At 41.2% G+C, this 14,489-nt stretch overlaps 1 protein-coding gene across 4 annotated transcripts in view; it reads right to left on the bottom strand.

Moving 5' to 3' along the window:
- Positions 1-6,916: 6,916 nt before the first annotated feature.
- Positions 6,917-14,489, bottom strand: part of ADD3 (adducin 3) — a 62,140-nt gene continuing 54,567 nt past the window's right edge. For 2 of the 4 annotated variants that reach the window (XM_018069301.2, XM_008919633.4), the window contains exons 11-15: positions 13,722-13,841; positions 12,358-12,447; positions 11,019-11,139; positions 10,011-10,106; positions 8,643-9,301 (exon numbers count right to left, since the gene is read on the bottom strand). In XM_018069301.2, the coding sequence (XP_017924790.1) occupies positions 9,003-9,301; positions 10,011-10,106; positions 11,019-11,139; positions 12,358-12,447; positions 13,722-13,841 (726 nt within the window). In that variant the 3' untranslated portion in view covers positions 8,643-9,002. Of the gene's footprint in view, positions 9,302-10,010; positions 10,107-11,018; positions 11,140-12,357; positions 12,448-13,721; positions 13,842-14,489 lie in introns of all 4 variants that reach the window. The other 2 variants (XM_018069300.2, XM_018069302.2) reach the window with 2 other exon arrangements.

Below are 14,489 nucleotides of genomic sequence, written 5' to 3'. Positions count from 1 at the left end.
CCATAACCACATGCTCCCATTTTCCCTTGCGATGTTAAATGCTCTCTCTGACAACTGCAGCTGGATGAAGTGGAGTGGTACACAGCACTAATGAGACTGGCAAGGTAACTCAAAGAGACAGGAACCAGACACTGCACCAACAGGAGAGTAATAGGATGAAGGGAACCATCAGTAACTTGACATTATCCCTGCTGCCCAGCAAGTGCAGCACTGAGCATCACTGGTTCTCCAACAGCTGCCAGAGGAAGCTGAAGCAGGGGAATGGCCATCCTAGTCTCGAGCCACAGCACTTCAGTTAACACAGGAGCTAAGACCTGTTGTCATTCCTTTAGGACTGGGGGAATTGTGTTGTATAATCCTAAAATCAATCCATAACTGCATATATCAAGTTAGAGGCAGCTGCCAAAAATGGCACACACACATAGGCACTCATGTTCCTCAAAAAGGCTGTCTGGCTTTGTGCAGGAAAAGATATTTAATCCATATGCTGGGCACAGGCTGACATGCCAGACCTTCTCTTCGTATGGGAATATGCCCCTTTCAATCTGAATTTTCCAGACATTAAGACATTTGTGGGGTACAGACATGGGCATTAAGGCAGGCAGAGCTGCATTAGTGGTTCGTCTGGAAGGGGAAAATCTCATTGCTGACTCACAGATCTGAAGAATTTGCCCTTTTATAGCCTGGCTAAAACCAGGTTGGTTCTGGCTGCCTCCACCTGCCTGTGCCCCAAAGCAGCTCAGATGGGAGGGCAGTGTGCCCAGTGCTCCTCCTGTGGCAGCTCAGCTTCAGCTCCAGAGTCCATATCAGCCAAGAGGTGATAGTGATGGGAGCTGGGCCACAGCAGTTGCTGTTCTGATGCTTCTCCAGCCATCCCGCTGCAGCCAGGGGTGTCCAGGGCTGCACCACACATGCTGTCAGGCCAGTGGGTTTGGTGCCCAGGGGGGAATTGCAGTTGCCATCCCTGACAGCTCTATTGCAGATGTCAGACTTCTGTTCAAAGTTATTTATTTATGGTAGGAACCACTTCTCCTCTCTCAAAAACTGCCAGAGCTCAGATTATCCTGCAGGAGTAATTTGCAGCCTCTCCTTCAAGCCCCTACACAGGCACAGAGAGGCTCTGGGTGAGGAGCATCAGTTTCCTGCCCAGCCAAGCAGGAGAAGAGCTCAAACTCGCCTCTCACAGCATCCCCTCATGTCATTAGGAACAAGTCAAAGCACTAAAGATGCTCAAGATCACAAGTTCATGTTAAAACCCCGTGGCACTTCATGACCTTGCTGCTGCAAAGAGCCACATAATGCATTGGCCCACGGAGATGAGATTGGTGCCCTTGGCATTGCATATGGATCCTGCACTGCTTTAACACCCTCTGCAGGTGTCCAGGGCTCTGGTGAGGCAGGTGCTGTGCTGTGTGTGGTGCAGATGGCAGCTGTACAGATGCCGAGGGAGCGTGGCACCGTGTTCCCGATCACCCAGACACCACTTTGGTTCTTTCTTGTCATATCGATTTCTCAAAGTAAACGTGTTTTTTCCGACTGTCCAGTAATTCAGAGGTATTGACAGCCTTGATTAGATCTAAATGACAGCAGGACTAAATGGGGGGAGCAGCGCTCCTGTGCTTTAGGGGCAGCACCTGGGGTGCACCGGGATTAAAGGCCGAATCCTGATCTCGAAGGGGGCAAATGAAAAGTGCGTGGCTTTCACAAAACTCACCCTGAAATGGCACTGGCAGCACACGATGAGCCTCCATGAGCTGTGCCGTGCTGATGTTCAGGGTTCAGGGAGGCTGGAAGTGCTGTCTGGAAGCCCCATCCCTCCAGGAGAACCTTTGACCGGCTCACACAAACCTTCCGCGGGTTGAAAATAACCTCTCAGATGAGATTATTTTCACATAGACAGAGGTGCTGGTCCCCTGCGTAAAACATAGTGATCTCTCCAGCCAAATTGCTGCCTGTGTAGCACTGTCACTGTGTTCACACCAGCACTCGTGTGGGTTAAATTGAAGGCAGAGGCTGAAAGCAAAAGCAAAGTGTACATTGCTTTCAAACTTAAAATGCCCAGTGTAAGAAAATCATCAAGAATGGAAGAATAGACTGAGTTGGAAGGGACCCACAAGGATTATTGGCCCCAACTCCCTCGTCACTCCTTGTTTGCACAAAGCTCATTTTCAATGAAGGGATAGGACACTGTTATTCCTTGAAATATTTGTGAGAGGCTCAGTAGCCCTAGTGAGTGGCTGATACCACAGGTATCCTGGTGCTGGCAGGATGGAACAGGTAACACTGACAAAGCACCTTCACTCACACCCTGAGAAGGCATTTGGGGCATCTCTAGTACCATAAAGCAACTGGAAAAGCAGAAATCAAGCCAAGTGGAGTAAGTCATCAGCCCCAAACATCTGGTCATAAGAAAATCACTCCAATACCCAAATATTCTCCTATTAAACAGACAGTGGTAGAGCAAATTCTGCCCAACGTTCCTCTTTCAGGTCACTTGTGAATTTGGCCCCATTAAATAAACCCAGGAAGAACCAGCTGCTCCAGCTGAAGGTGAATGATCACATGTAGGTGACATGCCAGCACTTAAATGGATGTGGTTACTTATTAGATGTAAACACTGTTGAATAAATCTAAATAAACTCTAATTATTTATACAGCATATTCCTAATGTTAGTTGAATGTTGCCAACTTTAAAATAAAACTGGGTAAATGTTTTAATGCCTCTGTAGATATAATTAGCATGTGTAATATGTATATACAAATATACATAATATATGTAATTATAGGTATTGGTGTTTGAGAGAGCTGTCTAGCCAGATGGAAAGAGTAAGTACTGAAAACACTGTGCCACTGTCTGCTAGAGAGGGGAGAATGCTTAAACTCACTGGAATATGAAACTGGTAGTTGGTATTTGAGGAAGGGAGTTATTGCCCTATGTTCCCTGTCTGCTGAGTGAATTTGACGGCCAACTTCTCCTTCTTGCCCATCCATCTAAAAAAGAATTGAGGTTGGAAGTGTCCAACATCCAAGGGCAAAGCACTGTGTATAAACCACAGCTGCTACACTGTGTTCAGAGTTTTCTGTAGGTCCTTTTTAGCACCCAGCAAAGGTGCAACTCAGGAGATGAGACAGGTTTGGTCCTCTGGTGCACCTCTGAGGCTCCAGCACAGCACCTGCCTGGGGACATGACTGCAACTCCTGGGTGATAAATAGAGTCCTGTGTTTGTCCTCCCTGCTCAGCTGGGCTTGTCCCACACATCCTCTGCACAGGTCACCGGTACTGCAGACCCCAGAGACACTTTCAGATAAGCTGTGCTGAGAAACTCCCCTGCTGCTTCTGCCTTCCCTTCTCCACTCCAAACACCTGGCAGGTGGTAGACATCCTCCACTTCATGACCCATCTGGGCTTCAGACTATAGTGTGGTCATGGCAAGAACTGGTCCTTGTGGCTGGTCTTGCTGACAGAGAGGTACCACACATTTGCTTGTGCAGCACTGGCTGCAATTTCTTTTCACTCAAGTTCGATGTTTGGGCTTTGGAGTCCAAGGAGCAGGGTTCCATGCCAAAGTGGCCTTCAGGCAGACAGAGGGACATGGTGACAGCCTCCAACACACAGGCCATGGTGCAACAAGTCCATCCCACCACCCCAGCTTAGAGCTAGATTTCTTTACAAGTATTTCACAAGCAAGGTACCTTCTCAGGCAGACACAGCTTGGACTGAGTGTACACAAGTTTAATGAAGTTTTGAAAGTTTGCAGACCCTCTGTTATTGCTGTTGGAACAGAAGGAAAAGGAATGAGCCACCAGCTGCTTTACCACACCACGTGGTCATCAGTGCAGGGACTCGAAGTGTCCCCAAGCTTCAGTACCATTGTGCCAAGTGCCAGCTTGTGAGACATGCTGAGGCAGGCCCCTGCACTGCCATTAACACTCAGAGACCCTTAACATGCCATGTTTATTAAGGGTCAATTAGCTGCTCTCAACACCTCGGATACAGAAAATCAGCCATCTGCAGCAACCTTCCCTTTCCCATTTCGGTGAGGGCATGGAGGAGAGGGGAAGAGCTGGGCTGCTGGGATGTTCACTGGGAAACTCAGCCCCTGCAAGGTACTCAAGCACAACAGCCACTCAACACGCTGCTGCTTGGGGCTGCTTTTCCCCCCGCAGCTCAGGGGTTATTTGTCTCTCAATGCATCAAGCCGAGGACTGAACAAGCAACTTGCTCTTCTCCAGCTCTCCCTGGCATCGCAAACATGCTCAGCTCCTTGAGAAAAGCCAGGCCATTAAGTCAAGCACCTCATTTTAGGCAATGTTTGAACTTTCTGTACCTTTGGGACGAGAGGGATGAGTGCTATGTCTGGTAAGGAGGTCAGAGAGCAGCCAGCAGCTGGCATGCCAAAGGTCAAACCCAGCACCAACTGGCAATGTCTGCCAGGGCTGGGAGCTCTCAGAGCTGTGCTGGGGACCATGTCATCACCCCAGAGAATTTCAGTCATTCCTTACAGAGTTTAACTACTTGCTGTCCCGATAACCCAGAGCACAAGTTTTGTTTTTATGACATTTGCAAATTAAAAATTTGCAAAAGCTACAGTAGCGTCCAGAGACAGGTGGTTGTACGGAGGTACCACTGCAAATGCAAAAGGAAACGGGAAACGTGCCTGGAAATCTAAGACACTGAAGTAGGTGGCACAGAAAAGTGCAGGGGTACCAGTGGATATTGCATATCTACCCCTGGAGAGACAGGGAGCCCTGGGAAGGGCCTTCAGCAGATCCTTACTCTTCTGTCCGGGGGAAGTGAAGGGCTGGGCAGCTCTGGCACAGAGGGAATGAAACCTCTCAAATCAGTTGATCCCCACAGCTCTCCAGCATTCTGCTTGGGATTGGCATGAAGCACTCCAACTAAATGTGGGAAGAGAAGGACACAAAGCCAGTAGGAGGTGTCCCCTTCCTTGTGTGTCCCTGTCCCACACAGTGATGGCAGCCACGTGTCAGGTATAGCAAATATTTCCAGGTGAGGTGCTCACGCCTGGCACAGGCGGCCAAAGCCAACATGTCCACTTTCTCCAGTCCCAGTGGAGTCAGTCTGTAAGCACAAAAAACTTAACCAGCATTCTTAGCTAGTTGCAAAAGTGCAACTAGGATGGAGGGGAGCAGAGGAGTTTTGCTTCCCAGACAAAGCCTGCTCCACTGATGGATTTTGAAATGAATCAATATAGAAAATGAGTCCGACAGCTTTCATCTCTCTCATGTCTGCTTTCATCTCGCTATTCTGGAATAAAGCCCACAAAATCTCCAAAATACCTTCTTTGAAAGCGCTTTGTTAGTGGCTTTGCAACTGCAGGGAACAAAGGCAGCAAACGTGAAAGTCTGATGCCACCTAAAGGCCGCTTGAATTTTCACCTCTCAGAGGCTGTGTTGGTGACTCAACCACAATTTCAGAGTGCTCAACAACATACAGTGACTCAACCGGCAAGGCAGGAAAATACAGCCTGTTACAGCCCCAACCATGACATCATTCTGTCTTCTTGTGAAATCTAAAGCCTGATACCTCATTGTGCAAATTTTGCAAAATCTGGTTTGCTATGTAACACATCTCCAGAACAGGTGAGAGTCTGTAAAAGATGATGGCAGGTGATTACCTGGATCACAACACAGATTTTAGTACGGCTGTACATAGACAAAAGTGGGGTAGAAAGATGCACAGCTTTACAAATCCTTTTCCTTTCTAATGTTCTCAGGTAGTAGCTTGAATGTAATTCTTTATAGCAACCACTGCTTCTCTGTATTGCTCTCTCTTGGGTTAAGTAGCCTGATGACAATAATTATTTCCTATCAGGTCAATGACCCATTTTGAAGCTCATCTTTCCAAGGGCTCCTGCTTCTCAAGATTTAAGCCTTAATCTGTTATGCCTGTTATGAACATCTACTTTATTTCCATGCTTTGGTTTGCAGAATCTCAGATCTTTGTGACACCATAAAAGAGTAAGATTTAAGTGAAAATGAAGGGTCCGATGTGGTTTGTAGACCCATGGGAATAAAGAGAGCTCAAAGAAGAAAACTATAGACACACTTGGCCTTACAGTGTACGCTCCTCTGTGTTGACACAGTGTCTACTTTGACCTTAGTGCAGCCCTGAGCAGACTGCAGATGCTCCTGGAGACAAATGATTGTCAGAAAAGTACTTAAATCTTGGATAAGATTTATTTAAAATGCTAAACCAAAATTATCCTCCCACATGGGGACCGAGTTCATGAAACTGTCACCAGACTCAGAGGGCTGAATTTTGACTTGCTTGTAAACAGAAACAAAAGGCTGATTTGTGGAAGGACAGGGAAAATAAACATTTGTGAAGTCCTTAAAGACATTTCACAGAGTTGATACAGCTACAAAAACATCAGACTGCAACTTCTGCAGCCTCAGAGGCTCCGACATATACCATATGCTGGCAGGGCATGACAGATATCTACAAATAACTTCGTATTAAAAGCCTTCCCTACAGGAAAACTTTGTTTTCATTAATGAAAAAAAAAAAGGTAATTTCTGCAAGCTATTTCCCTGTTTTGTACTTACACAGCACTTAAACCACCCCAGCCACACGTCCTGGGCCATCACATCTAGCCCATGATGCTGCAGAGCAGAAGATGCAGCCCAAGTCACCTGGGGCTCAAAACAACTGCCTGCCAGTGCCACGTTTTTTACCACAGGCCTGTCCTTTTTCACCTCCAGGACCTGTGACAGAGAGAACAACTGTTTAACAACAAGATCAGGTTATTTGCTTGCATAGCTTTCAGGATAAGCACAAGCAAGGAGCCATCTTCAGAATAAATTCTTGAGAACCAACATGCATAGTCAGAGCATCTTCTCTACAAGGGAGAGATGTAAGAGGACTATATAAACAAAAGGCTGCCATATGAGATCCATCTATTTAAAATACTGTTTATTTGTGATTTAACATTAATTAGCATTACATCTATGAGCAATTTCAGATAACATTTATATATTTTCCACAGGACACAAGAGTTGGCTGGCTCATTCTTTATGCCAAAGCAAGTAAATAGAGGCATTAGCAAAAGGTGCAAATAGTTCACGGTTGCATTTTAAAAAATATTTATGCACATTGCATTCATTTAGATATATTTTTAAAAAAGTTATGAAAAGCGTAGTTCACAGGTTACTGTTTCTACATATGTTGTAATACAACACAAATAATGTAGAACATAAAAAACAAAGTAAGCAACTGAAAGTTTCCACTATGATTAAAAACACTGATTCCAGTATTTAGTGATAGCTAGAAAATTGTTTCCAGGATCCATTCCAACATCGCATTATCACACTTACACGGTCAAAGCTAACCAGCCCCGAACATGCTATAATCAACATTTTTGCATGCCAAACCACTCTCCAGCCATATTTAACAATTATATATGGTATAATATTTCAACCGGCAATTTGGGAATCACATGGATGTTAAAAACATACTTCCTATTGCGATGACTGATTTACAGACATTTGACACAGCGAAGAAACCCCTATGTTAATTTCTATGTTTAGTTTGTATTTACAATACAGTAAAAGTACTAAAATGACAATACAAGTAAAAATGAGTAAGTGGCAGTACCACCCTTACCCATGGCACTAGGCTCTGATTTGCTCTGGGTTCATCCAAAGGACAACACAGATTCACGAGACCCTTTTACAATTTGAATGAAACTGAATTAAAAACCCACAGTGTTGCACTCTGTATGAATCCATACAAATTATTTAAAACATCTAATATGGAAATGTCACTCTGCTGATTTAATAAAAATATCCCGCAATCCATATCATATATTTAAAAAAAATAATCACCGAACTTTTACTTTCTTTGTCTCCTCCTATTTTCCTACTATTTCACTTTCCCTTTTAACAGTTTTGTTTCCTTCATTTGGTTATGTTAAGAGATTATTTTTCTTCATTCATTAGCAATACCATGAGAGAAAAAAAGAACAACCCATGACTAATTTTTAAACATGAATCCAGTTCAATTTTATATGCTTTTATCCTTTGATTTCTAAGTCCCTGGATTCCTGAATTATATTTAAGTATATTCTAAACCAAGCATTCTTAAATACACTCTAACTATTAAATGCTTGGTTCACATGCTTATCATACCTTTATACTGAATGGTATACAAACATTTGAACATATAAAATCTTCTTTTTGTTTTGCCAGTTAAACTAAATTATCAATGTTAAGTGTATAAAATCCCCCTTCTTGAAAAATAAGGGTTTCCCCCGCCCCAACTGATAGAATAAAAAAGAAGTCTTCAAAAATTATATTTCACTAAAATGAAATATTTGGCAAAAAAGTTATTGAATAATGGAATTCTTTAGACATTTTGTATAATTCCAAATAAACTTTCTCTTACACAGTTTTTCCCCTAATATTATGTGCCAGTGTATAATATTTCTATGTGAGCTAATCTTAAAAAAGATTTAAAGGTGTGCTGTTAATATGTACCCACTCGAACAGGGGTACAGAAACATAAAATATATGGTCAAAAATCACAATACAAAAATGTATGATCTGGTTTCCAAATGAGACAGCAGTTTTAAAAAGTCATATGATCACTCAACAGTAACTTTAATAAAGACTTTAACTGTACTGAAAATTTTAAGGTCTGCAAAATACTCCAAGCAGAACTTGCTGCTGCATACTGTGATGGTATTTGACCTTGCTATGATGGTAATGGAGCCCCTGCCAGTGTAGTTCTACATGAAACTAATCAATGTTTCCAGCCCTCATAGCAATTTTGGACACAGTTAAGTGAGAGATGAATTAACTTTCAATTAACATGTAAAGTTTTTTTTGTCTCTTTGTTTTTTTTTTTTTAAAGCAAAACCTCTTCCAGTTTCTTTTTGTTTAGGTTAAAAGTCCAGTTACTGCACACCCCTAACACTACGCTGTTAATGGAAAACTTAAACGTTTAAAATGTGCAATGTCTCCTCACGACAGAACTGCACTTATGCTTCTACTTTCTCCTTCTTTTTACTCTTTTTCAGGAAGGATGGGGTGCGGAATTTCTTCTTTTTCTTTGATGGGGATTTGGAAGGTGACCCTTCAGGAGACAGGGCCTCTTCTATCTTTTCAGAGCTTTTGATGGTAATCTCTACGCTCTCCACAGTACTTGTGGTTAACTGACTGACTCTCTTGGTGAGATCCTCTTCCACGTCATGTGCATCTTCCTTCCCATTCACCACCACAACTGGCATCTCCACAGATATTAGGTTTGCATTCTGGGTATAGGAATCCTCATGGTTTTCTGAAAGAGCAAATGATTTTGCAATCATTTATGTACAACACTTTGCAAAAAAACCCCCAGTATAGAAGCAAATACTGTGAGTCTGGACTGTGATCCAAAGAATGAAACACAGAGTGCTTAGATGTGGGTTTTTTCCCCTTTATCCACACTCTTTGTTGTTGTAAGCAGATAATACTGTGAAAATGTCATCAAAGGAAAATGGGCTGAAAAATCTAACTTTATCTCTGCCAGGTGCATACGCAGATCAAACTGTACAGAGTATGTACAAATACAGTCTACACTGCATAGATGTGTAGTCTGTAGCATAGTCTCAAGCACACTCAAAATTACACTTTACTGCAAGAGACTAATTCCATACAGAAGTCTTTGGAGAACTTCCCTTTCAAAATGCCTACGTAGACTTTGCTAGGAAAGTCTTAGGCATAAAATCTAATCTTAACATATTCAATAATATAAAAGTATAATATCTATTTCCTTCATCATATTAATATCCAAGTTTCAGCATGCCTTGTGTTGTTTTCTGTTTGTGAGAATTATGTATTAGAAAAGACTGGGAAAAATAGTTTTCTGGACAAAGTCCCTCCCAGACTTTGTAGAAGTGGGCTCTTTCTGGCTCAGTTGACTTCATGCAAGTGTAAGAATGCAGCAGAAAAGTGGATGACTTGGGTTATTGGAGCCATTGGCATTGTACAGAAATTGCATGGAATACCTTCTAATTTTTCTGGGACATTTTGCGGGGATTGAGTTTGTGACTGAATTTGTGACACAGATGAACCGTCATCTGAGAATAATTCCTGTTCAGCATCTGCAGGACAAGATTGGAGTTAGTAGCCATGCAAAAGTGAAAGTCAAGCAAGAGTGTCAGTGCTAGTGCTACAAGATTTACAGTTCTGCTATAGCATTGCCTTGCTCAGGCTGACAACTTCACCAAGTTACAATACACAACTGAAACACTACAGAATTGTGGATTTACATGTTTTATCCACTAAAAATCATTATATATTAGTTCTTTAATAGAAAGCATTAAAAAGCTGGCAGGGTTGCATTTCAAGTGCCATGCCCCGTGGTCTTCTCTAGCCATAAGTCACAGTCTGCTGTTACAGTAAGCTACTATAGTATGTCCTGAATGTGACATATAAAAAAATTGGTTTATTACACAGTATTAGTGAAGAAGAAATCACAGTGTTATTGTTAAAAAAAACCACATATAAAAGACCAACACTGAATTAGTAATTCTCTATGAAACAGTAGTATTGGTAGTATTGGAAAAAGATGTAAAAAGTGAAAGTAGATGAGTTGTGCACACTGAGAGAACAGAAGAAAAATTAAAGGAGCCGAGACCAAACATCCCAGTAAACTTTAGCTCAGTTGGGCACATCTAACTTTAATATCAACTCTGAGGAGGAGGTTGGACTAAGATGACCTTCAGGGACTCTCCCACCTGAAGTTATTCTATAATTCTGACAAGAAAATTCATCATGTTAAAGTGTGTTTCTGTCAACCCTATTTCTGTGCAAACCTTTCATTGCTTCAGTTTTACCACTAACTAAAGTAAAAGAACAAACAACATTTAAAAAAGAATTCTACCACCTCAAGGAACGATGAGTTCTAAAGTAGCTGTATGTGTTAATAATTAACACGTATACAATTTTACAGTAGGTATTTTCCCACTCATTATTAAAATGTAAACCCCAACAATCTAAACCACATCACTGACCTTCCAGCCCTTGCTGCTTGCGCTCAATTGTTTTCTTGTACTCTTCCAGTTCCTTTTCAGTGAGATGGCTGAACGGGTTGGGCGGTGCTGGTGGCGCGTGCTCGTCATCAAATTGCATTGGCTGGAAAAGAGAAAACCACAGAATTTAACAGTTAAAAAAAGAAGCAACAAGCAAGACATACAGAGATAATGTCTCTTTTTTTTGCCCAGAGTTTGTGACACCAGATTCACAGGGAATACAGAACTAAAACACGGATGCATCCAGGCAAAAGTTACCCCAAGAGGCATTCTCATAATAATGAATACTGACTGCTGAGCTGTAAAAGAATTACCCTTTTGCATCAGTTAAGTAATTAGTTGGTTTTTTTTTTTTGTTTGGGTGCTTTGGGTTTTTTTTAATCAAGGGAGGACAGCTCCAGAGTAGAGACCTGCCTTAAGAGTTTACAGTTCAGGGCCTCTTCACGGAAGTGAAAGTCCTTTCACACAGTTGATCCTAACAGGGGATCAAAAATGAGGTTTCCCTATTTTCTACAGGTGCCCAAGTTCTAGGATTTTTTTTTGCAGGAAAGTAACTGTGCTCATGTTCCTGTTTAGGAATCTAAGTGGAAGGTCTCCAAGATGAATCTTAAAATGACAAATTTTAAAATTATTCTCATGTTGAAAGAAAATTCATTTGCAAAATATTCTTTTTGTCTGAAATAAATAAGGAAACCCAGTGTTATCTCAAAACAATAGTTGAAACCAAAATGAGAAAATAAGACTTACTAACTCATGGACAGTTGAAAACTAGATTTATAGGTTTCCAATTAGAATTCATCACAGCTTGTTGGATAACCTTATTAGGGATATCTGTGTTGTTTGGAAGTAAGTATATTCTATTCAAGAAAAGATTACTGTGGACAGGCAAGAAACTGAAAAACCTCCCTCCCAGTAAGAAGCCTGTTTCTAATGAAAGCTGTGTCTTCTACATGGTCAAATCCCACCTTTTAAACTCAGATATTTCAGGGCCTCAATCACTACTGTGGACATCAGTTCCACAAACTAATAAAGATTATTTTTGGCCCCATGCATTGCAAAGTTCATCCTCTCTCACTTAGACAGGGTCCTACTTCATTAATATTAATAGTGGCAAACTTAACGTGCATATCGCGATTTGAAACTAACATTTTAAACCTTTCAAATGAAATATGAATAAAATGTATCACACCTCTGAAATTTGGCATGAAAATAATCAGTTCTAACCAATCACTTAAAAAGACAATGGCCCGAACTGACATTTGAAAGACAGGCAGCCAGACAACCCAAACAGTTGTAAACTAGTGAATTATGTTGTACTCACTGAACTTGGCTTTTTATCCACAACGATCCCTGCGAGCAGCTGAGACTGTGGTCCTGCTGTCTTTAGGTCATATCGGTTTTGCTCCCTTATCTATATAGAGAAAGCAAACCTGGTTAGAAACAGGTATTTCTCTTTAACAAATCCTACGCCCATGAGCTTTCCAAAGCCATTAACACAGTGAGTGGCTGGAGGATCAAGCTGTATGCTGCTGCACCTAAAAACTAAGAACTCTTCTTCCACCTCTGAATATACAGCATATATTATTTAGCTATTGCAGTACTCCCAAATATCCACCATAGTCCCAGCTCCTGCACTTCATCATGCAAGCCAATATTTAGAAATAAACTCCAAGGAATATTCTCTGAACTTGTCCTCCCCACCTCATAAATGACACATGTTCAGCTACTGGAGAGAACTCTGTGGTCATAAAGGTTGGTAAAGTTTTTCCTTTTATGAATAGCTTATTATTTTCCCTAAACTAACAGCCCTAAATTCAAATTGTCAGTGCCTAAGAGACTGACAGATCAGATATAAATACCAATACAGATCTTATAAAAAAATTCTAAACCAGAAAATTAGGAATAAACTATCTATGAGACAGTGACATGCATGAATTTAAAAATCATTGCCTGGGACACGTATTATTAATCCCTAGATGATTAGAGGGTGCCTTTCCAGTTCTGAGGAAGGGATTTGCTCCAAGGATACTGATGTAGTGCTTTCCAAAAAAGAAAAAATATGTAATCAAATGAAAAATGTCCTGAATATCTGTTAATATAGTTATGCTGAGGGTGGAGTATTTGGTCAGTCTGATAGTCAGTGACTTATGTGCTGGAAGGGAAAAGCGGTGAGATATTTCTGTTTACAGAGAGGTCCAAAAATAATCTCTCATTTTCTTTTTTTTACTGCCATTAGAAAGAGGACTGGGTCACAAAAACTCTAGCCTAATAAGCACTAGGCAAATTAAAACAGAGCAGAGCAAGATTAGAGTCTGAGATTGAATCATGCTGTAGATGATGCACAGCAACTCGGTTCATGTTGACACCTAATTATCCACTAAATATTACACTAAATAGTAGGGACTACCCTTTCCAATCTATAATTTCCAGAGTTAATACTCATCCTTCAGACTACTGCACTCAAAATTTAAATATATACATACTACGTATGTATCTCCAGACTTCATGTATGTCACACATTTAAATACACGCTTTTGAGTGCCAAAAATCACACATAGTGTAAGAAACTTCTTAATAAAATCAAAACATCTGAAAATGTTATTTTACTGCTCTGCTGAATCATTGCTCGAACATATAGTTTTACTTGGAAATGTTACAATTTTCAGTTCATCACACTTCGTTTACCTTATTTCTCTTTTCCAACACTTCACTTGGGTTTGTGTTTAGAGGGACAAATTGGTTTGGATCTTCAATTTTGATTGGCGTTCCTCCACTAGTCTTGGAAGAGTCGTCAGCTTTCATCCACTTAAAGGGGAAGAAAATAAAAATAAAGAAGCTAAAACTTCCAGCATGATGGAGAGGAACAATTCTTAGTGTTGTCTTATTGCTAATGAAGAGATATAAAAGAAAGGCCTTTCTGCCTTTATTTTCGATTCCACATGACACTCACAAAATAATCCCATCTCCTTGCAGGTTTATGTGTTTGCCCAAGAGGATTTAAGTTGCCTTGAACATGTACAATTAAGATTACTTTTTTGTAACCACTGAAATACATTCCAGAAAAATGCAGTATTACGGTGTACTTATGACTCTGTATTTAGGAAGGATCACAATTCCTAGTAACTGGGACATAGATCCAGAGCCCTTGTTCATGCAATTGACTTCCACCTCTGCACATTTTGACTGCAGGTTCTTTCTCTTCATAAGCAGGGTTTCCTTCTAAACTTAAGTTTAGAAACCTGCCAGCCTGCCAGCAGGAGGAGCTGATGCTTTTGCAGTTGTACTGCGCAACTGGGAGTAGTCAATAGCATATAACACACTTTGGAGTCCCATGAAAGCCACCTCTCTGCAAGCTGGAAACTTAAGTAGAAGCATCTTGGTGAGCTGCAGGAGGGGGAAAAAAATCTTGATCATCATTAAAAGCCGTAGCATGAACAGACTCTTTGAAAGCTG

The sequence above is a fragment of the Manacus vitellinus genome, unplaced genomic scaffold (assembly GCF_001715985.3).
Source record: "Manacus vitellinus isolate BGI_N305 unplaced genomic scaffold, ASM171598v3 scaffold_15_pilon, whole genome shotgun sequence".
Taxonomy (NCBI): Eukaryota; Metazoa; Chordata; class Aves; order Passeriformes; family Pipridae; genus Manacus; species Manacus vitellinus.
This window is presented reverse-complemented; position numbering and strand designations above follow the sequence as displayed.